Genomic DNA, 23,171 nt, shown 5'->3' with positions numbered 1-23,171 from the left:
CATGCTGGATTTAACTCCTTGGTGCTTGACTTTGCAACCTAAATCAATTTTTACTGAATACAATTTCCTAGTGTTTTTTAAACAGCTAACTAATTCTATTATGTACAACTGCAAACCCCTCCCCTGCACACACTACCACAGAGGGCTACCACTTCACCTACAGAACTAACTCTACTAGCTGGCAGCAGGAGAAGGTTGTTATCCCAGAATAGCTCATCAGACACTGGGTTCGTATGCTAATTTGGGTGGCACTCAGCCCAACTCTGCCTCTCGTCACCATCACCTCCCCCATGGAATGGGCTGCGCCTGCCTGGGTTGGTTCCCCCAGCTTGAGGGATGTCCTGGGGGCGGAGGGGGAGGGGTCCTGTACTGACTTGGAGAGAGTGATTGAATGGAGCTCAGCCTGCTTCTTTCCTTCCCTGCCCTATGGCACCTCCCAGCCATTCCCAATGAATGGGCTGAGTCTTAGAATAGTCCTGTTCCATTATTGTGGCAGGCTAAACGTTTTCCTGGGCATGTTTCACTGACATTTTCAGCAGTTGATAACTCAGCCAAACCTGAATGGAATTTTATGGGGCCAAGAAAAGGCACATCTCTAACCCGAGGACTTTCTTCTTGACCAATTTCCAAGATCTGCAGCAAACAATGGCCATGTGGAAATATCTCAGGAAAGGTCACACACATGTTTTATAAATAATGGGTGGTGCTAGGCAATCTCAATGAGAGTCACTTCCTGCTCGTCCAATGACTTAGAAATAAAATAGCTTGTGAAGGAGAAAATGTCACCAGTCCACATCTTCAATTCCACATAGTCATCCTTAGCGGTGGGGTCATTGCATTGATGTGACCACATAGTCCCACAAACAGATGAGTTCTAGAGTACTAGCTTCATTTCTTTTATATTTTAACTAAAAACGTAGGCCCCACTTCTGCATGTGAGCAGAGCCCTGCACCAGTGTGAAGCCCCATTGAAATCTGCTGCCGGTCTGCCAGGACGCAAGACTCTGCTGGCATAGAACAGATTAGAGGAAGGGGGTCTTAGGGCTTGCCCACATAGTGGGAATTTTGTGGATTAAATTGGGTATGTTGTTGTGGAATAACTATTTTGAAATAAGTGCATCCTCACAGATTTTTTTTTTTAGCTACTTCCCTCTGAATTCGTGCATACGTCTCACACTGACTAGTAGAAATAAGTGCTCTGCATTCTGGGAAGGCATCCTATGGAGCTTTAGTCCACTGCTAGGTTCTACGCATTTTGGGATTCTTCTCATGGCATGTTGTGGGATGCTGTCCAGAAACCACTGGCATTCTGGGTCTTGAGATAACAGCGGCAAAGTCCCATGATTCCTCTGCTCACATCCCATCATTCAGCTGTTTGGTGAGTCTGCGCATGGAGTCAAAGAGCATGCACATGTGTGACCGAATGCTATTGTAATAATCTTTGCACAAAGGATGCCTTGTAAGGTATCACTTTAAAACTCATAATTCACTGGTCATTATCATAGTAAAATGTGTGTGGCATTATATGTAAAATTATGAATTTTGCTGCCTGGCTCTCTCATGGAAGGAATTTGTAATAGAAAGCACTCTCAAGGGCTTGCATTTCCAAGGGGGAAATGAAATATAAAAGTGAGGGGCAAACACCCCAAGCCACTTCTCTCTCCCTGTCCATCTCCCTTTTTATACCTGACAAGACCAGAAGAAACAGCTGCTGGATTTGAGGGAGGTGTTCTGACCTGAAAAGTTCAGTCTGTAATGCTGATAGGATGGGGTAAGGACTTCACTTTTGAATCAAGTATAGTTTAAGTTAAGCACCAGGAAGCTTTTTCATCTTTATTTTTCATGTAACCATTTCTAACTTTCATGCATCATTACTTGTACTTCCTTAAAATCTATCTCTCTGTCGTTTAAATAAACCTGTTTTTATGCTTTAATTGAAACTAATCCAGTCTAATTAAGTTACATTGTCTGGGTAACTCAATTTGAGATAGCAAGTTGTTGTGTATTGTTCCCTTAAAGGGACAACAGAACTATCTCTGGACTGTCCAGATAATTTTTGGGGGCGGGGGGTGATGCTCTGTACCACGGGAGAACACCCAGCACCCCCTTGTTAAATGATTGTGTGGTATCCAATGCAAAGTTTGTCATGTCGGGTGTCTTCGGAAGGCTTAAGATGTACCGAGCATTGTTGTTATAGTGATGTTATAGTTATGTTATGGGTTATAATTTCATATATATAGTTATGAGGCTGAAAATTTATCCTGATGGCTTAAAGCCCAGAAAAAGACTCTCAAGAGCAGAGAGGGAGTTCACACCTCATCAGGGCAGGTATGGGACAAACCCAGCCCAGCCTCACAGGAACAAATGACGCTGGCCTAGGCAGCAACAAAAGAATTAGTTAGACTCTCAAGGGAGTCACCTCCTTCCTTTGGTCAGTTTGGAATTGTGATGAGGTAATGCTCACCTGACTCAGCGGGGCGGGGGGGGGGGGAGGGAGCCAAGAGGAAAGAAAGGACATGATAAAAGGGAGAGACATTTGCCATGCTCTCTTTCTCTCTTCCACCTACATCTACAGACACCACACGAAGTGACTGAAACGCTGATCAAAAGGGACAGCTTGGCTGAAGAGCAACCAGGCAGCCTGTGGTGAGAAGCGTCTAAGTTTGTAAAGGCACTGAAAGTGTTAAGATCAGCTTAGAATGTGTTTTGCTTTTATTTCATTTGACCAACTCTGACTTGTTATGTTTTGACTTATAATCATTTAAAATCTTTACAGTTAATAAATCTGTTTATTCTACCTGAAGCAGTGCGTTTGGTTTGAAGCGTGTCAGAGACTCCCCTTGGAATAACAAGCCTGATACATATCAATTTCTTTGTTATATTGACGAACTCCATATAAGATTGCAGCATCCAGCCCGCATAACTGGACACTGCAAGATGGAAGTTCCTAGGGCTGTGTCTGGGACCGGAGAGATTGGCTAATGTAATTTGGTTGCAAGTAGCTAGGAGCAGTTTACATGCCAGAGGCTGTGTGTGAACCGCCCAGGAGTGGAGGTTCTCACAGCGGAGCAGGGTAAGGCTAGATCCCAGAGTCAAGGATAGGAGTGACCTAGCAGATCACGGGTCTGGATAAAACCAGAGGGGAATGTCATGGCGGGAGGGGGAAATCTGGGAGTGGGAGTGTCTTGGGTTTACCCTGAAGAAGTAATCAAGGCTGATAAAAGCCAGAGTGTAACCCAAGTGTGCCTGGTAGGTTGTGACTTGCACGAAGGAAGGCTGTTTGTGGATGGCCCAGGTGGGCGTTACTTCCACAAGGCATTGTAAGGCATCCTAGGGTGCAGGACAGGGGTGACAGAGCCCTCAACTCACCATGTCACAACATGTATTTGGAATCACACACATGGGTGGCTCGGAAGCCAGTCACTGCTCTGTGAGGCAAGTGCCATAGAGAAGGATAACTCTGAGAAGCGAATTGTGTATAAAGCTTTCCTGGAGCAGCTTCGCTCCACTGAGCACCCTTTCTGGCCTTGGCAAACCAGCTCTGACTGGTGTGACAGAATGGTGGTGGTGACAGACATTTGAGGAAGAATTTCAGAATGATAAAGGCCACTTTCCTAGAGATATGGGTGGAGTTCAGCCCAGAGCAACAGCACAGAGCAGTGTACAGAAACAGGGCCTTAGATTGTAAACTTTGTGGGACAAAGACCCTGCCTCTTAGTCAGTTATGAAGCACTACATGTTTTCCGTGCAATACAACATTTTCTTCAATCGTGGTGACTCACCGTTTATATTGATTTTACAGAGACACATTAAAAAAAAGGAAAACTAACAAAAACTGTAGCCAAGTCCTGCAGTCATTACTGAGTACTGTGACAAAGTTCCTCCTCTATCTTGGTGGATCCTGCGCTTATTGGCGGATTTTCTTGTCTCAGAGATTCACCATGTGAGTTGGGGAACAGCCCAGAGACCTTCCCCTCTGGAAGAACCCACAGTCCAGGTCAATTGGGAGGTTTGGGGGGAACCCGGGCCCCCCCTCTACTCTGGGTTCCAGCCCAGGGCCCTGTGGACTGCAGCTGTCTATAGTGTCTCCTGTAACAGCTTCATGACAGCTACAACTCCCTGGGCTACTTCCCCATGGCCTCCTCCAAACACCTTCCTTATTCTCACCACAGGACCTTCCTCCTGGTGTCTGATAATGCTTGTGCTCTTCAGTCCTCCAGCAGCACACCCTCTCACTCTCAGCTCCTTGCGCCTCTTGCTCCCAGCTCCTCACACTCGCACCACAAACTGAAGTGAGCTCCTTTTTAAAACCCAGGTGCCCTGATTAGCCTGCCTTAATTTATTCTAGCAGCTTCTTCTTAATTGGCTCCAGGTGTCCTAATTAGCCTGCCTGCCTTAACTGGTTCTAGTAGGTTCCTGATAACTGTAGTGCAGCCCCTGCTCTGGTCACTCAGGGAACAGAAAACTACTCATCCAGTGACCAATATATTTGTCCTCTACCAGACTCCTGTACCCCACTGGTCTGGGTCTATCACATATCCCTCCCCCCTGCTCAATGCCAAGGGGTTGGGCAGCTTGGGATGCCAGACAGTGCACACATGACAAGCCATCGGCGTTGCCATGACGGCTCCCTGCTCTGTGTTGCACACGGAACTGGAAAGGTTGGAGGGATAAGAACCATCTGGTCACCCTTGTGTTCTTCTTGTTCCGCTGCATCCATTGAAGAGGGGCATGGTCAGTCACGAGGACAAATCTGCGCCCGAGCAGGTAGTAGTGCAATGTTTCCATGGCCCATTTTACAGCGAGGCATTCTCTCTCCACCACTGCATATTTTTGTTCCCTTGGAAGGAGTTTCCAACTGAGGTATAGAATTGGGTGTTCCTCCTCCCCGACCATCTGTGATAGAACGGCCCCCAACCCTACTTCCGATTCATCCATCTGCAGGATAAACTCCTTGGTGAAATCAGGGGCTATCAGTACAGGGTTACTGCAGAGGGCAGTCCATAGGGCTGTGAATGCTTCCTCTGCTATGTCAGACCATCTCACCAGATCAGGTCCACGGCTTTCACTAGGTCTGTCAGGGGGCTTGCCCTTGTGGCAAAGTGGGGGATAAATCGTCGGTAATACCCCACCACACCTAGGAATGCCCGGACTTGTTTCTTGCGACTTAGTCGGGGCCAATTTTGGATGGCCTCTAACTTGTTCACTTGGGGTTTTACCAGACCTTTTCCCACAATGTAGCCAAGATATTTGGCCTCTGTAAACCCTACAGCGCACTTGGCAGGGTTTGCTGTAAGGCCAGCTCGCCTGAAGGTATTGAGGACTGCCTCCACCTTCTCCAGGTGGGTTTCCCAGTCTGGGGTATGAATGACCACATCATCCAAGTAGGCAGCAGCATAACTGTTATGCGGGCGTAATAGCTTGTCCATGAGGCGCTGGAAGGTAGCTGGGGCCCCATGTAGTCCAAAAGGGAGGACAGTATATTGAAAAAGACCCTCTGGTGTAGAGAACGCAGTCTTTTCCTTTGCGTCTTCTGCAAGGGGAATCTGCCAGTACCCCTTTATCAAGTCTAGGGTAGTCAAGTACCGGGCATTACCCAGACGGTCCACTAGCTTATCTATGCGAGGTATGGGGTACGCATCGAACTGGGACACTTCGTTTAGTCGCCGGAAGTCGTTGCAAAATCTTGTGGTGCCATCAGGTTTGGGCACCAGCACGATTGGGCTGGACCACTGACTGTGGGATTCTTCGATGATCCCCAACTCCAGCATATTTTTTTTTACTTCTGCTTTTATTTCCTTCCTTTTTGCCACTGGCACCCGATAGGGCCTCATTGTTACTCTGGCCCCAGGGTTCGTGACGATGTGGTGATGTGTCTCGGTTGTTCGACCCGGTTTTGTCGAGAACACATCTTGGTTCCGGAAGATCATCTCAGACACCTCATTCTTCTGGTCTGGTGTTAAATCGGGAGACACTCTCACCTGTTTGGAAGGCTTGTTTTCCTGGGTTAGGTCTTTTTGGACCGTTGTGCATGCCTCTCGTGCATGCCAGGGTTTCAGAAGGTTAATGTGATAAATCTGTTCTTGTTTTCTGCGTCCTGGCTGCTGCACCTTGTAGGTTACTTCCCCCACGGGTTCAACCACCTCATAGGGCCCCTGCCATTGGGCCAGAAGCTTGCTTTCTGCTGTGGGTACCAACACCATAACCCGATCCCCTGGTTGGAACTGTCACACTTTTGCCTGGCGATTGTAATGGGTTCGCTGGGCCTCCTGTGCCTTCTCCAAATGTTCCCGTACAATAGGGGTAACCCGGGCTATCCGGTCTCGCATCTGCATTACATGCTCTATTATATTTCTCCCCTCATTGGGTTCCTCTTCCCAGATCTCTTTGGCGATATCTAGTATGCCACGGGGGTGACGCCCGTATAATAACTCGAAGGGGGAAAACCCAGTTGAGGCCTGTGGTACCTCCTGGATAGCGAACATAAGGTAGGGTAGTAGGGTGTCCCAATCCTTCCCATCCCGACTTACCACCTTCCTTATCATAGCCTTGAGGGTTCAGTTAAACCTTTCTACCAACCCATCAGTCTGCGAATGGTAGACCGAAGTTCTCAAGGTACGTATATGGAGCAGCGTACAGAGGTCCTTCATTAGCTTCGACATAAATGGGGTTTCTTGGCCGGTTAATATCTCCTTCGGTAGCCCCATTCGGGCAAAGATCCCCACCAGCTCTTTGGCTATAGTTTTAGAGGCCGTGTTCCGCAGGGGGACGGCTTCTAGGTAGCAAGTAGCATAGTCCAAAACAACAAGTATATATTGGTGGCCCCGAGCCGTCTTCTCCAGGGGTCCCACTAGGTCCATGGCTATTCGCTCGAAGGGGACCTCTATGATGGGAAGGGGTACTAAAGGTGCCCTCAAGTGCGGACGGGGACTGTGCAGCTGGCACTCCGGGCAGGAGACACAGTACCTCCACACTTCTTCCTGTACTCCGGGCCAGAAGAACTGTCGTAGGACTCGTGCCAGGGTCTTCTCTACCCCCAAATGCCCCCCGAAAAGATGACTATGAGCAAGACTTAATTCAGCATTCTGGTGTTTTTGAGGTACTAGGATCTGCTGTACTTTCTGCCCCTGTACTGATGCAACCCGGTATAAGAGATCCTTCTTCATTATGGAGTAGGGTCCTGGTTCCTGGGTTTTCCCTTCCACAGGGACCCCATCTATTTCAGTTACCTCCTTCCTAATGTTGTCATACCTTGGGTCTTTTGCCTGGTCCCATCCAAAATTTCCTCTCCCGGGGCTAATCTGCCCAAGATCTAGGGGCCCAGTCTCTGTTGCCTCTACTGGTTCAGAAGCATTAGGGTGGGGGTCAGACTCAGGTGCTTCTCCCTCCTGCGTGGCCTCCTTTTCAGCTGCGCGGGTCCACCTACCTACAAGAGCGACCCTCTGGCTTTGGGTCAGTATTCGGGTTCCCAAGGCCTTAGCTGCCCTTCTTTCCCTTTTTCTCTTTCTACCCTGTCTGGGAGTGGAGAACAAATCTGCGGATATTTCAGAGAAGATGGGGGTTGACAGTCTGCTGTGGATGCCTCACCAATTGTAGGGTCCCCATCTTTCTCCAGTCCCCCTACTGGGAGTAAGTTTCCAAACCCTGGGAAGTCCCTCCCTATGAGCACCGGGTATGGGAGTTTAGGGACTACACCTGCTGCTACCTCAGTAGTGTTCCCTTGGATCTCGATTTTTACTGGGATGGTGGGGTAGTAACTAACTGTCCCATGGACCCATGTTATCCCCGTATGTTTAGCCTGCAGCAGCTGACTACGCTTCACGAGCTTCCCTGAGATAAGCATGATAGCACTCTCCGAATCAACCAGTGCCATGGTCCCTACCCCAGTTAGTTTCACTGGTCTGGTATACATATGTGGGGTTAGTGAGACCCCCATAAGGTGGATTAGGGAGCATGGATCTGCCCAGTTCCCCAGGTTACACTGCATAGGCTCCTCAGAATTGGGACACTGTGCAGCTATGTGTCCCCACTCCCCGCAGGCATAACATCTGTATGGAGCCCTAGGCGTTCCCTGGTCTCTTGGTTTGGGCAGTCTAACATCACGATCCTCTTCTCCCTTAGTGCTCTGACTCTTTGTGGCCTCTGATGGGCCTTCAGCCTCTCTCTTTTTCCCCCTGGGCCCTCCTGGTGGCCCAGTCACCCGAACTTTAGGGCTTGGTGCTGCTAGTTTAACCCCGGGTGCCTCTTCCTTAACTGTTCGGGTCAGCTCCCTAGCTGTCTTTCGCCTCTCTACCAGGGTGACAACCCCGTCATAGGTGGAGGGTTCGTTCTGGCTTACCCAGGCACGAAAGTCTGGTGGTAGTCCCCTCATGTATCGGTCGATGACCAGAACCACTAGTATCTCTTCCGGACTCCGGGACTCTGTTTGCAACCACTTTCATGCGAGATGGATGAGGTCATACAATTGGGGTAGCGGGGTTTTGTCTTCCTGATACCTCCAACCGTGATACTGCTGGACCCGCACTGCTGTCGTTACCCCAGATCTGGCCAGGATCTCTGCTTTCAGCTGGTGGTAGTCTCCCGCAGCCTCTTCAGGCAGATCATGGTAGGCCTTCTGGGCCTCCCCACACAGGAATGGGGCAAGGATGCCAGACCACTGATCTCGAGGCCAGACCTCCTGTAGGGCTGTCCTCTCAAAGGCCAGAAGGTATGCCTCTACATCATCGTCCCACATCATTTTCTGCAGCCAATGACTGGCCCGTATGAGCTGCGTCCCATCATGGCCGCGATTCAGCTCTGTAACGGACTTTACCTGGTTTACCAGTTCCCACAACATAGCTCGGTCTTGAGCAGCCTGGTCCATCAGCAGGCGATTAGTCTCTTGCTGCAGCCGCACTGCCTCCTGTTGGGCGGCTGCCTGGACACGGGTAGCCTCCTGCTGGGCCACCGTAGCTTGTATCAGTGCCCGCACTACATCATCCATTGTGGTGAAAAAAAAAATAAACCCTCTCCCTTTTTTTTTTTTTGTTGTTGTTGTTGTTGTGTGTTTTTTTTTAAATCACCCTCCTTCTTCCACTGCACTGTGTACCCCAAGATCTCACTCCTGATACCAGTGTGACAAAGTTCCTCCTCTATCTTGGTGGGTCCTGCGCTTATTGGCGGATTTTCTTGCCGCAGAGATTCACCATGTGGGTTGGGGAACAGCCCAGAGACCTTCCCCTCTGGAAGAACCCACAGTCCAGGTCAATTGGGAGGTTTGGGGGGAACCCAGGCCCCCCCTCTACTCCGGGTTCCAGCCAAGGGCCCTGTGGACTGCAGCTGTCTATAGTGCCTCCTGTAACAGCTGCATGACAGCTACAACTCCCTGGGCTACTTCCCCATGGCCTCCTCCAAACACCTTCCTTATTCTCACCACAGAACCTTCCTCCTGGTGTCTGATAACGCTTGTGCTCCTCAGTCCTCCAGCAGCACACCCTCTCAGCTCTTTGCGCCTCTTGCTCCCAGCTCCTCACACTCACACCACAAACTGAAGTGAGCTCCTTTTTAAAACCCAGGTGCCCTGATTAGCCTGCCTTAATTGATTCTAGCAGCTTCTTCTTAATTGGCTCCAGGTGTCCTAATTAGTCTGCCTGCCTTAACTGGTTCTCGCAGGTTCCTGATTACTCTAGTGCAGCCCCTGCTCTGGTCACTCAGGGAACAGAAAACTACTCATCCAGTGACCAGTATATTTGCCCTCTACCAGACTCCTGTACCCCACTGGTCTGGGTCTATCACAGTACTTACTCGGTCCCTCTTTAAACATCCCTTTCAGTCAGTGACTCTTGCCAGAATGTCAGAACATGTGTCCTACTGTGTTGGATCAGAAGCTAAACATAGCCATGTGGAATGGACCAGGTCTATGCATTATGGGACTGTTTCCTCTTCCTTCCCTCCACCCCCTCAACATTGAGACTGTGCAGGAAATGCATCAATATTCAGATTAAATACCAGCCATGCCTGATGTTTGAATTTCCGTCAAAGAAATTCCAGCAGCAGCACCGGGGAAGGTTGTTCCACTCAGGAATACAGACGGGAAGGGAGACCCATAGAGCGCTTTAAATGTTTCAATTTTACACCCTAATGAACAAAGGCAAACGAGGGGTTGATCTGGTGGGTGGTTTCAGAAGCAGCTGCCCGTCCGTGTAATGTGCCCACGGCTGCACCCACAAAGACACACGTGCAGCGGGGTGAGCCGGCCCCTTCTATGTATGTGTCTGGGCAGGTCCCCCTGCCTCCTGGGACACAGACTCGATGCTGATCTCTGGGGTGAACCAATAACTCAGAGCCCACCTTAGCTTCTTCTTCCCTCCCCTCAACCCCAGCACTGGCTCCCCGGACAGCGCCTGGGTGCAAAGCAGTGACAAAAGCCCCGCCCATTTTCAACGCGTCCCGCCCCCACTTCTCAGGCCCCGCCCCGTCATCTCCTGGCCACGCCCTGTTCCCCGCCCCCTTTCCTCGCTGTCCCCGAGCTCCAGCCCTTGACCGTGAGGCAGAGCCGGAGCAAGGAGCCGCCCCGCCATGGTCTCGGCTCCGCGCTGCCCGCCCGGCGCCCGGGGGCTCCTGACGCTGCTGCTGCTGCTGCCCCTGCCCGGGGCTCGCGGTGAGTCGCGGCGGCCCCAGCAGCGGGCGGTGCCCCGGGCTGCGCGGGGCCGGCGGGCGGGGACCTGCGGCTGCCCCGCACTGGCTGCGCGGGGTGCGGAGCGGGGGGCAGCGAGCCCCGCCCGAGGCGGCACCGCCCCACTGGCTGCGGGCGCAGGGGCTCGGCCCGGCCAGTCGGGGCCCTGGGGAGCGAGCGGCCGCGGGACAGCCCGGGCCGGGGGACAGGTGTGAGCGGGCAGGGCAGCGGGCTTGGCCCCACGGCCCGTCGGGGCGGGTGTTTCCGCTGCCAGAGACCCGCCGGGGCGATGTCTTGTCTTGGCCCCGCTTCTGCCCGTGAGAGACAAGCCCGGAGCTCCCCAGTGCCCGTCCCCCGGCCTGGGAAACCAACTCACCGTCTGCAACGGGGCTGTGCGGGGCCGGGGTCTGGGGTGGGACCCCAGATAACTGTGTGTGGAGCCCTTTGCTCACCCGGTCCCTGGCTTTACTCCGGCTGTGCTGGTTCCTCTATTGGTGATGCGGCCTCTCAGCCTGGTTTTAGTGTAATTAACCCCTTCACCGTCTCACTGGGAAGTGGGGAGAATAAGTTGTTGGCTCCAGGGATGATGCCCCCAACACCTGGATGTGTTGTGAGGAATCAGCACAGAGCTGGTAGCTGAAGTCTTGTGAGCTGATGAGATGGTCCCAAGAGAGGACAGGATCAGCAGGGGAGTGCAGGCTAATGGAAGCTCGATCAGACAGGATTAAGAAAGAGAATTTGATCAGTGAGCTCAGGCAAGAGAAGGAGGAGGAGGATGAGACTTGTCTGGGAAGGGGCAGTTATAGAACTGGAGAGGATCAAGGATGCTGTTAGAAGGCAGAAACACAAGGCAGTGACTATAAGAATGGCTGTAGTGGGTCTGACCAATGGTCCATCTACCCCAGTATCCTGCCTCTGATAGTCAGTGCCAGATGCTACACGGGGAATGAACAGAACAGGGCGATTATAGAGTGACCCATCCCCTGTTGTCCAGTGCCAGAGTTTGGTAGTCAGAGGTTTAAGGACACCAAGAGTATGTGGTTGCACCCTGACCATTTTGGCTAATAGCCATGGATGGACCTGCGCTCCATGAACTTAACTCATTCTTTTTTCAACTCAGTTATACTTTTGGCCTTCACAACATCATGTTTAATGATATTGGAAGGGATATGGGTCAATAGTTGAAGGGATTGGTGGGATCAGAGGATGGATTTTGAGATTGGGGGAGACCAGAGCTTGTTTGCATTTGATTTTCGTGAAATGGCAATGTGTCAGGGGATCTCCTATTGTGAATGGCACTCCAGGCATGTTGACTGGGCCAAAGATTATCCATCTCTAAAACTGAACTATAATCCTCACTGTTGTGCGTAGGAATAGATTGTTTACGGTTCAAAGAGTTAATTGATGGTGTGGCTACAAGGGCAGTACACCTCATGCATGTGGACATCATGCACTGTGCAGTCTCAGAAATATTAAGGAAAATGAAATGAGTAAAATTAGTTGCATTTTTTCTTGTTTGTCTTACCGATGTTGTTCAGTGGTACTTTCACTTGTGTTAGGAGGCAGAGCTTCGAAATATTTGTAGGAGAGAGAAGGAGCAATTCTGGGATTGGGCCTCTTTTCTTTTAGCCTGTTTTGTCAGAAACTAACACTGTAAAAGTCACTCTAGTCATCTTGCAGCATCCGATGTCTTTCTGTGAGTGGCCTGGCTGTTTATATGATTTTCAGAACAGTCAGATGAGTGAACTGACGATCTTTCCTTTTGCAAAATTCCTTTTTCTACAGTGTCTATCCTGAAAACAATCCCAGGCACCCCTGAAAAAAACAACAAATAAAACTGGTGATTGTAACGGGGAGAAATATCCCTTCTAGCACTGAGCACAGGATTAATGGTGGTCAAAAGAAGCTTTTGTTTAAGGGACGAATCTCTCCAGCTCGAGTTGGCCACTAGCTGGCCCACTGGGAGTGTGGGTGGGAGCGGGAGAGTTGCAGGGGCTGGAGCTACGCATGCAGTGGGGACTCAGCTACTCTGTGCTGCTAATCCAACCACTCTCTGCCCCTCCACCGTTATTGTGCAGCGCGGTCGCTCGGCTAATTCCTGTTTAGAGAACTTGACCTAGCACAGCAGTGAAGACGCGTTTAGTTTAAAGCCCTGGCTGTGGGAAGTTTCAACGAAGGCAGCTGTGTGAAATTAGTTAAAATAAATCTCTCTCCTATTAAATGAGTGTGTTCTTATGTTTTTCTGATAGGTCTGTGTGGGGCCCTGCCAAGGGTCAGTCGTGCCGTCCCCCATTATACTAGTCACACAGAGGGCTTCCCTATCTACACAGAAGTGACATACAAGTGCAGTGATGGCCTTGTTAAAATCCCTGGAAAGTCAGACACTGTTGTTTGCCTTCCAAACTCAGAGTGGTCAAACATTGGAGAGTTTTGTAATGGTAAGTATTTTATTTTCTCTGGAACAAATTTGCTCAGGCCACCCTTCGCTGATGGAAATGTTAGACTTTCCTTTATTGAATAGGTCTACTCAAAAGTAGCTTTAATAACTAGTTTCAAGTTCCTTGCTGGATCAGTGACAATATACAATTAACCTGCTTATTCAAGAATCTCGTTGCAAAGCAATCTGGGAACATCCATCAGTGAGACGACTTGTGCTGGATTCAGGAATCTGCGGTTTAGATCGACAGGAATGGGAAGTAATTTTATATTTGAGTTTTGGCTGCACAGAAATAGGTGGGGATGCCTCCATCCTTGGGATGCTCATACAGTTTTGCTGCATCACCAGGCAAATATGAAATAAGGCTGTTTCAAAAATGATTTACCTGAATACTACCACTTATATTACAATATTGCATAAAGGTCCTGGCCAATGGTAGCTGGGGGGGGGGGGGCAGTGCCTGTGGGCGAGAGCTACACGGAGCCGCTTGTGCACCTCCGCTTAGGAGCCGGACCTGCTGCTGGCCGCTTCCGGGGTGCAGCACAGGCTGCCTTAGCACCCCAGCTGCACCGCTGACAGGGAGCTGCCCGAGGTAAGCCTGTGCCCCAATCACCTTCCCCAGCCCTGAGCTACCCCCAAACCCGGAGCCCATTCCTGCGCCCCAAACCCCTCATTCCCACCCCCATCCCAGAGCCTGCACCCCCAGCCCAGAGCCCTGACCCCCTTCTGCCCCCGAGCCCAGAACCTCCTCCCACACCCTGAACCCCTCATACCTGGCCCCACCCTGCAGCCTTGAGCCCCTCCCACACCCCAAACCCCTCATCCCCAGCTCTGTTGGGTCGTGGGCATCAACAATTTTCTTCAACTGGGTCGCCAAAAAAAAAATTTGAAAACCACTGACCTAAAGAACTCTAAATCCAGATTAACAACAAGATGCAACAAATGGATGAAACAAATGGGTGAAGGTGGCGGGGAGGGAGGGCAGGCAGCATGTTTTCATGTAGATTAGCTGTGCATGCAGTGTGGTTTGCCTCATTTTGGATAGGTTATTTTAGAGGTTAAGGTAGCGGCTATGAATTTTTTCAGGGAGCCTGTCTGACAGGTAAGGAAGAAAGCCTGGAGGTTTTCTAGGAGACATGGATTAAGAGGCGATGAAGGCTGAGTATGTTGGTAGAGCTCAGTTGCTAGTTGACATCATGAGATGAGACATGTGGTAGGTAAGGCGGGGCTGTGATGAGATGTGCTTTGAAAGAGAGGATACGAAACTTATTTTTGATGTGGTAAAAAAGGAGTCCCTGTGGAGGGATGCACAGAAAAGGGGTTGACATAACCTGAAAAAAAAATCCAAGTCCATAGAGAAGAATATAAGGGACTGGATGAGAGCTTTGGCAGTCTGGACTGAGAAAAGCTGGATCTTGGAGAACTTAAGAAGGGAAAATGGCAAGATTTGGATATAGTCAGGACATGAGGGTCCATAGAAAGGCCTGAGTCAAAAATAACGCCCAGATTACAGGCATGAGCAGCTGAGAGGAGGGTGATTTTGTTCAATCAGTGGTGACTGAGGACGTGGAGAAGGAAAGATTTGCGAGGGAACACAAGCTCTGTTTTTGCCATGTGCACTTTAAGCTACTGGCAGGGAATCCAAACGGGAGTTTTGTGAGTTGTCAATATAACAATCGCATCCAAAGCTATGAGAGCAGATAGGATCCCTAAGACAGGTGCACAAGGAAAAGAGGGTGGGCTGAGGAGAGAATCCTAGCAGATTCTCGCTGATGGGGTGGGGGAGAGTTGGAGGACCCACCAAACTACACATGAAAGTACGAGATGGAAGAGTCAGGAGAAAAACCGTGAGAGGATGCAGTGACAAAAGCCAGTAGATAATGGGATTTAAAGAAGTAGAAATTCTTGATGGTGTCTAAGGAACTAAGAGGTCAAGGAGAATGGGGTGGGGTAGAGGCCCTGGGAATTGTGTGAGACTTCAATAAAGTGGAGAGTATGGACACAGACTGGGGAGGGTCACAAAGTTGGTTTGAGCATTGGCCTGGTAAACCCAGGGTTGTGAGTTGAATCCTTGAGGGGACCATTTGAGGATTTAGTTGGGGATTGGCCCTGCTTTGAGCAGGCGGTTGGACTAGATAACCTCCTGAGGTCCCTTCCAACCCTGATATTCTATGATTCATTAATAGAGTTGAAGAAGACAACCGTGCCGTGGTTCTAAACAGAATGTTCAGTTAGAATTGGAGATGAGGAGCAGGGGGGAAATCTGTCTCTTTGTACACGCTTTAATCTACCAATGCCTTTCTCTCTCTTAGCTCCTTCCTTTTCTTTTTTACTCCTTAGTTCGTACCACCCGCTGCTTGGAGCAGCACCCAGTTAAGGTGGTCCAAGTGGCTTGCCTCTCTTCCTTAAAAATAATTGTTAAAAAATCTCCCTTCCCCTCCATATTTTGTAAAGTGTCCTGCTCTAATGCTCATATGCAGTTCTGTGGCTGTACTGTAAGAGCTGTTGCTGCCTCTAAATCATAAACTTTTGGGGCAGGGTATCTGGTACCTGTTTGGTACCCTTCACTTATGTTACAGAGCTGGGCACAGTTAGTGTTTCTATTTTTTTTTTAAATATATATATGTGTGTGTTTTCATATATAAATAGAAAGTTAAAAGTACAATTTTATGCCTATCTTTACAGCTAAATCTTTCAGACCCTGTGTCTTCTTTGCTAGGTGCCTGTGGTACCCTACCAAGGTTAAAATCTGCTGCCTTAAGTGCGGAAGATGCGACGAAGAATTACTGTCCTCCTGGGACCACTGTGAGTTATGTCTGTCGTCCAGGATATGAGAGCACCGAATTGAGACATGTCGTTACTTGTTTTGAGAATTTCACATGGTCAGAAGCTCCTGAGTTCTGTAGAAGTGGGTGTCTTTTTTGTCACTTTTCTCTCTCCATTGAGCGAGTGGCCCTCTGAGAGCAGATAGGAGTGTTTTGTGTTAAGCAGCTGGTTCACATTTCAGCAGCAGCTTGTCAATGATAGTTTGAAAAACCTTTTTGTCAGGTTTTGTCGTTAATTTTCAATTAAGTTTAAATGGCAAGAGAATCCCGGGGCTCCCGCTGGCTTCTCCGGGATCGGTTGCGTTACCGCACTGGACGCCTTGCGGCGCCCATCTCCGCCACTCCGGAACGGTAACGCAACCGATCCCGGAGAAGCCGGCGGGAGCCCCGGGGAGAGTTCTCTTTTCTTTGTGAAGGGCACGGGCCCCTCTCTCGGGGCGAACCCATTCCAGGGCGCCCTGCCCTGAACTATTGAACGTTAGACAGCGCTTGCAGTAGTTAAGCTTTTCATTATGTTCTTTGTGCTTCCCAGCAGCGATAGGAAATCACAAACAATGCAGTAAAAGTTAATATCATACTCTGGTAAATATCCATATAAAAATGGTGAGCACAGTATCCCTGGTAACTATACGTGAAGGAGAATAATGGTATTATTTTTGTTGTTGTTAAAATTCACACATTAAAAAATTCGAGCCTCAGAGACCACTCATTCAGCATGAAGTTCAACCGAACTGAATCACCATATTAAAAAATGAATGTAATATTTAATAACTATATGTATGGCAAAGTTGTTCAAATACCAAAATACATAACAAAACTTCAATGACGAATGGCCTGTATTGTGAAGAATACTGTAAGTTTTGGCAAAGCTACCTGTATTGAGTCTGTATCTGTTGTATTCCATGCAAAACCTACATTAATACAGGGTGAGAGGAAGGAGCCAACTGAGTGATCACCCTTAACCGCAGTTCCTTGCATGTATGTGTAACCCTTCTGCCCATCTAAGTTGGCAGCAACAAGGGCCGGGTTCTGTATCTAGGGGTTCCGTTTCAATAACACAATGCAAAACCGGCTCGAGCCCCCACCCAGTGACCTGGGACAATTACATACCACCCCCTCGGTGCCTCTAAGAGGCAATACTTCCCCTCTTGCAAGCACAGAGTCTGAGTTTAACAGAAAATGTTTAATAACATGAGGTAAACGACATCAGCATTAAATTGGAAAAACACCACAAACAGGATTCATAACACAAACCATGAGCAAAAAACCCACCCCAGCAAATTGGGCTGTGTCCTTTCCCTTTGCTTCTTGAATCCAGCAACCCAAAAATCACCGAGTCCCCAAAGTCCAACACCCCCAAAGTCTCTTGGGTCTAGCAACCACCCAAAGTCTCAAAAGTCCAACAGACCCCAAAGTCTCTGTCCCTGGTCAGTGCAGCCCCAGAGTAAAAGGGGGGGGAGTACGCAGGGTGTTAAGGGGCACCTTACATAATGCAAGGCCGGCTGGCCGTCTCTCCGTGGGGTTCTGCCACAGCCTTCACCATGAGCCAGTCCACTTCCTGCCGCCCCACAAGCTGCTCCGCTCACAGACCTGTGAGCCGCTCCAGCCATCCCCGCAAACAGCTCCGCTCGCCGTTCCTTGGGCCGCTCTAACCGGCCCCGCAAGGCTCCATGCCACTCGCTGCTCCTCCAGTCGTCCCCACAAATTGCTCTGCCAGCTGCTTAGCAATATAGCTTCAGGCTCCCCCACTAGTTAACACAGCACTAAGTGATCTCAGCTCTTAATAACTTTAGCTCTTTTGTGATTTCAGCTCTTAGCAATTTCAGCTCATAGTAGGGGATCCCCAGTGCTACTGCACCATTGGCGCAAAGTGAATTCAGCTCAGCAGCATGTAATTAGATTCCTAATAGAATCAAAGTTAGCTCTGACATTCAACAGTGGAGAGAGGGAACAGTGCAATTGGTGTTTCAAACCCTCAGCAGCAGCCCATCCTCTCTCAATTCACTGGGTTTTGTAACCCATGCCCTTTGTCAAGCAAGTGCTACTTAGGTAATGGTGAAGGACTCACTCAGTCCTTCTGTCATACAACAGTTCCACTGGCCTTGATTCACAGAATCAGGGTAACAAAACTTTATTCTTCCTGCCCCAATAACAGAGAAAACTGGGGATCCCACACCAGCCAAAGTAACCACTTTCAGTTGCTGTTGTTTCATGCCAGGCGAGTGGGTGTGCCTATGCAAACAAGATCAGCCCCTGGAGTTCTTTTCCACACTTGCCATAATTCACCACCAGATGTCAGGGTAGAGCTCATCCTGACTCTGCTTACATATGTATTATATTCTGTTTGACAAACCTAGGCTATATCTTAATACTGATGTGAATTTCTTGTGCAGTCTTAGATTCAAGTAGTCTGGCATGCCTGATTAGGAAAATACTTCATGTATATAACAGGCCATATATTTTTATGTGCAAAAATCCTTGTCCACATCAAGGACAGAGATGTTTTCCCAATATAATCATTAGTGCTATTTGTAGCTTTCTCTGTGGCTCCCTGAATGCAGCATGTCTCTTCTGTTTGGCATGTGGACATGGTGAATGGCTGATGGTGGGTGCTGTCTGGTAATAAGTGCCTGGCACCAGAGGAAGCATCACAAATAACTCCCTGTACCAGGTAGGAGGAGTCTCTGCCATTGAAGTTGACAAAGTGATAGAATTCAACACTTAATATGGACAATAAGAATATCCACAGTTAAGTAGGAAAAAAACCCCAGAGAGGAGAGTGAACAAACTGCACTGCTAGTCTGCCATTGCCATAGTCCAGGGGTGGCCAAACTTACTGACCCTTCGATCTGCATACAACAATCTTCAGAAGTTCAAGAGCCAGAACAGGAGGCACCTGCTGGGGCTCAGGGCCTCACCCCGCTCCTGCTGAAGCCCTGAGACCTGCCTCCCTGCTGGGCAGAAGCCACTAGCCCACCACCCTGCTCCAAGGCAGAGGTCCCAAGCTCCTCTTCCCCCCCCCCCCAAGTCTGGTAGGAGGGCTCCGTGAGCTGCACTTTAACAGTAAAAGAGCCACATGCGGCTCGCGAATCACAGTTTGGTCACACCGGCCATAGTCTCTTCTAAGTCTGTTAGAGTTTGTTGCATCAACATAACACGCTAACACTGATCTTGTTCTGTGCTAGGGAAATCGTGTGGTGTTCCAAAAGGACCTGAGCATGGCAGAGCTGTTGATACAACAAATTACCTGTATGGTGCAAGAGTAAACATCATTTGTGATGACGGGTGAGTGTTGGGCAGCCTGTGCTGATTAATTCACAGAGCTTAGTTTGGTGAACAGTGGAAAATGAATAATAGAAATTCCGATCTAATTGAAAAACCTAATCTGAGCAGGTGCTACAGATCTGCTGTCCTGGCTTCAGGGCCCTATTGAAAAGGTATAACCTTCAAGCTGAATTTGGCCAGGTGTGGATCATGATCCCTCAGTCCTCCAGTTGAAAGATTAAGTTGGGAGGAAGCAGGTGCAGCTACGGTATCATGGGGTGCGCTTCAATTTGTTCAAGCTGCTGTTGGAAAAAACTACCATAATATGTGATTGGGTTCTAGTTTCATTGGATTGTGCAGGTACTTTCTGGACATCAGAGTCATTGAACAGGGAAGCACATGGCATGAGCATGGATGTCTCCATTTTAATTAATATATCATTTTGTTTTTCACTGTATCACCCATTTAAGTGGTATGTGCAGGCAACAAGGGTTAGATTCCCTGTGCTGGGATCAGGATGATTGGGGGGGGCTGGTTATGGAATAAATTGCCTAGGGAAGTTGTGGAATCTCTGTCATTGTAAATGTTTAAGAGCAGGTCAGACAAACGCCTGTCAGGGATGGTGTAGATAATACTTAGTCCTGCCTGAGTGCAGGGGACTGGACTAGAAAACCTCTCCAGGTTCCTTTTATTCCTATGAATTTTAAGAGCTGTTATCAGATATCAAATCACTTTACAAAGGAGGGCAGTATTGTTTACCCCATTTTACAGATAGGGAATCTGAAGCGCAGAGGGGAAGTGACTTCCCAGATCACCCACAGGCCAGAGGCAGAAATGAGAATGAGATCCAAGTTTCCTGAGTCCCAGTCCAGTGGTTTTTCCTCTAGGCAATACTGCATCTGAGTTGCACCCACAAGAATGACCAAGCTATTGTTGTGATGCTTCACATTTTCCTATGCAGAAGTGTACAGAAGCTGCCCACCTTGGAATTGTGTCCCACCAACAAAAGCTTTGGATTTAAATGGGCTGATTAGGTTTGGACATTGAGATGTTCAGGTTTTGAAAGAGTGGCAGCAGCGGGACAGTCCTTGGGCAGCTGTCTTCTCCCCCTGTTGTTGCTGTCAGCACAAGTGGCCTTTGGGTGTAATGTGTTAAGTTGGAAGAAAAGCGGTAGCCACCTGGCCACAAATGATGTTCCTGTCTATCCTTGTTGGCCCCTGTCCTTTCAGCAGACCAGTGAAAGAACCTGCAGAGACCAGCTTTACTAGGTGCACCTGTCATCTGTTTCTCTAAACCTCCTTGACAAATAAATAAGGCCATGACCTTTAGCCTGTAGTGTTAAAGGAAGTAGCGAAGGCTAAGTGACTGCATTGCGAGTATGCAGTACTTCCTGTGCAAGAATTAGCTAGAGGTCTAGCTAAGTGGGTCTTGGGTGTGGACTGTTGCCAACTCTTTGGTAGAAGAGCAGAGTTAAAATAGGCAGAGGAATGATGGCACTAAGCAGGCTGAGCTACTGACTTCCCGAGTGACAGAGACACCCCTTTTAGTACTTTGCTCCCCATTTCTCTGGGCCAGTAATCCAAAGTGTAGAATGCCTGCAGCCCATATCCCGAGCACTGTTCTGCAGATTGGAACGAGGGAGGTGTGACGCAGCCTCCTACTCTGCAAATCCAAACTTCTTTCACATGCAAACACTCGGAGAAGTTTAACAGTCTGGAAAATTACTAATTTCCTTAGTGTTTTTCAAATTCTGGATCTTATTTAGGGACTTCTTCTACCTTCTGGAGATGTAAGAAATAAGAAGTATTAAAAAATGTAGAAACGAGAGACTTACTTGTTTCCCTTTGCTACAGTTTAACAAAGATATTGCCCAGAAATTCTCAAGCATCTAAGTAGTATAGACTTTAAGGGGAAGGATTTCACCTGCTAACATGGTCGCTACAATCGTATACCCACCTATTTGTTTGTTCTACATTGACTTTAACCAATCAGCATTCCTTGGTCCTAGGGATCATGTTGGTACTTACAGCAGGAATGACCCTACAGGGTCACTTACTGGCAGAAAGAACCCCTTTCCCCAAGTTCTGGACTATTACAGGAATAATTAGAGAGTTAGGTAAGAAACTTTTTCTCTTTTCTTTAGGTTCAGATTACGTGGGCAGCCTTTTATCCAATGTAAGCCGAAGGGAGATCAAGTTGAATGGAGTCAACTTCCAACTTGTGAAGGTCAGGCTATTTTTATGGCTTGAAGAAGAACTCATGATTGGAGCTGTTGCAGAGTAACTGTTACGACAGGACCGGCTCTAGGCACCAGCAAACCAAGCACGTACTTGGGGTGGCAGAATTCCAGGGGCAGCATTCCGGGTGGTTTTTTATTTCTTCTGCTTTGACAGTTGTGCTCTCGGTTTTTGTTTTTGTTTTCTGTTTTTTGTTTTGGTTTTTTTTATTTTTATTTTTTTTTTTTGCTTGGGGAGGCAAAAAACCTAGAGCCGGCCCTGGTTACAAAGCTTTCATGTGTGTTTTATATTCACTCGATTTAGATTATGTCGATCATATAGATATTTTTGGGAACGGGGAGACATGATGAAAGTGTAGGAATATCCATTGTGTTGCTGGTTCCTTCTGTAGAAGCCACATTCCAAACAAACACAAAACCCCACAGGCCTCTCTATCCCTACAGAGCATTCCCCTTGAGCTTGCTGTCTGGTGTATAGATTCCAACCCAACTAATGACCTAAACACAAGTGAACCCTGAACACGAGGATGGTGGGGTTCAATTAGTTTCTCATTCCTCACCAAATAATCTCTGCTGCTTTTGAACTCTTTCATCCAACTTTTTTTTTATTTAGTGTAATTCCTCCCTGTTAACTATTCTCCTCCCTTCCCCTCAAAACCAATCAACCAATCCTGGACTCCACACTCAAAATCTTGAGGCTATTTTGGAGTGAAACCCAGTATTAAAACTTCTTCCCAATTTATTTGCTTTAACTTTTTTGTCCTTTCGGACCAGAACCAGCTGCAGTTAAAAGGAAAGTTCTAATTTAAGCGTTCAGCTTCTGGAACATTGTAGAAGGGCATCTATTGTCTTTCAAGGATGTCAATCAAAGAGTCACAGCTCCTTGTATATAATGTAGGGGAGAGATGTGTTCTGATAAGGCTGTTATCTGGGATTTGTTTAACGGAGCCAAAATCTTCTAGCTGAATGGATGTTGGGAGTGGAGAAAAGTTTGAAAGCAGAAAGTCTTGTAAATCTAAGGAAGGTAATGCCTGACATTTTGTTAAAACACAGTACTAATTACACTCTCAAATGGTTGAATTTTTTCCCCTTTTTGGGAGGAATTGTAAACAAATGTTTACATAATCTTTACAATTCACCTCTAACTGAAATGTGCATTAATATTCATGATACCATTCTCTTTTCCTTCAGCGATTACTTGTTCTCCTCCTCCTAATATTGCCAATGGGATGCACAATGGCGGCAACGTGGAAATCTTTGATTATAACTCATCGGTAACTTACAAATGTGATGATAATTTCTCACTTACTGGAGAGGCCTCCATTCACTGTACAACTAAAGATAACATCAATGGAGTCTGGAATGGGCCTGCCCCTGAATGCAAAGGTGACTGACTCTTTTTATCTTCCTCTTGTTCTACTTTCTCCCACCAGAAAAAAACAATATTTTGATTTCTAGGCAAACCCATAAACATGAGGAAATTCAGTTAGGCATTAATCATCTAAAGATATAACTTGTGGGAAACCTGATTGCTGTTGGAAACATAATCCTTAAAAAATGGCTGTTGCTTCACGTACACTCAAGGAGGAAAAATTAAGATCTCACGGGTCACCGTAATTCTGTGGTTTCCTAACTGCTGAGTGCTTTACAATTGTAATAACTTGTTTCTGCTGTGGGTTTTATGTAACTTCTGGGTTTCTTAACAAGAAAAATGAAGTCTATATGAAACTAATGTCCCATCCTCCACTTCCATGT

General features: G+C 48.1%; 1 protein-coding gene across 1 annotated transcript in view; it reads left to right on the top strand.

The window, feature by feature from the left end:
• The window catches only part of LOC117876535 (complement component receptor 1-like protein), a 208,582-nt gene that overhangs the window by 106,802 nt on the left and 78,609 nt on the right, over nt 1-23,171 (top strand). Inside the window, exon 12 of the mRNA XM_034768797.1 lies at nt 22,608-22,802. Coding sequence (XP_034624688.1) covers nt 22,608-22,802 — 195 coding nt within the window. The remainder of the gene's footprint in view (nt 1-22,607; nt 22,803-23,171) is intronic.

This window comes from Trachemys scripta, chromosome 4 (assembly GCF_013100865.1).
Source record: "Trachemys scripta elegans isolate TJP31775 chromosome 4, CAS_Tse_1.0, whole genome shotgun sequence".
In the NCBI taxonomy this organism is placed as follows: domain Eukaryota; kingdom Metazoa; phylum Chordata; order Testudines; family Emydidae; genus Trachemys; species Trachemys scripta.
Note: the sequence above shows the minus strand (reverse complement) of the source record. Positions and strands in the feature narration are given on the sequence as shown.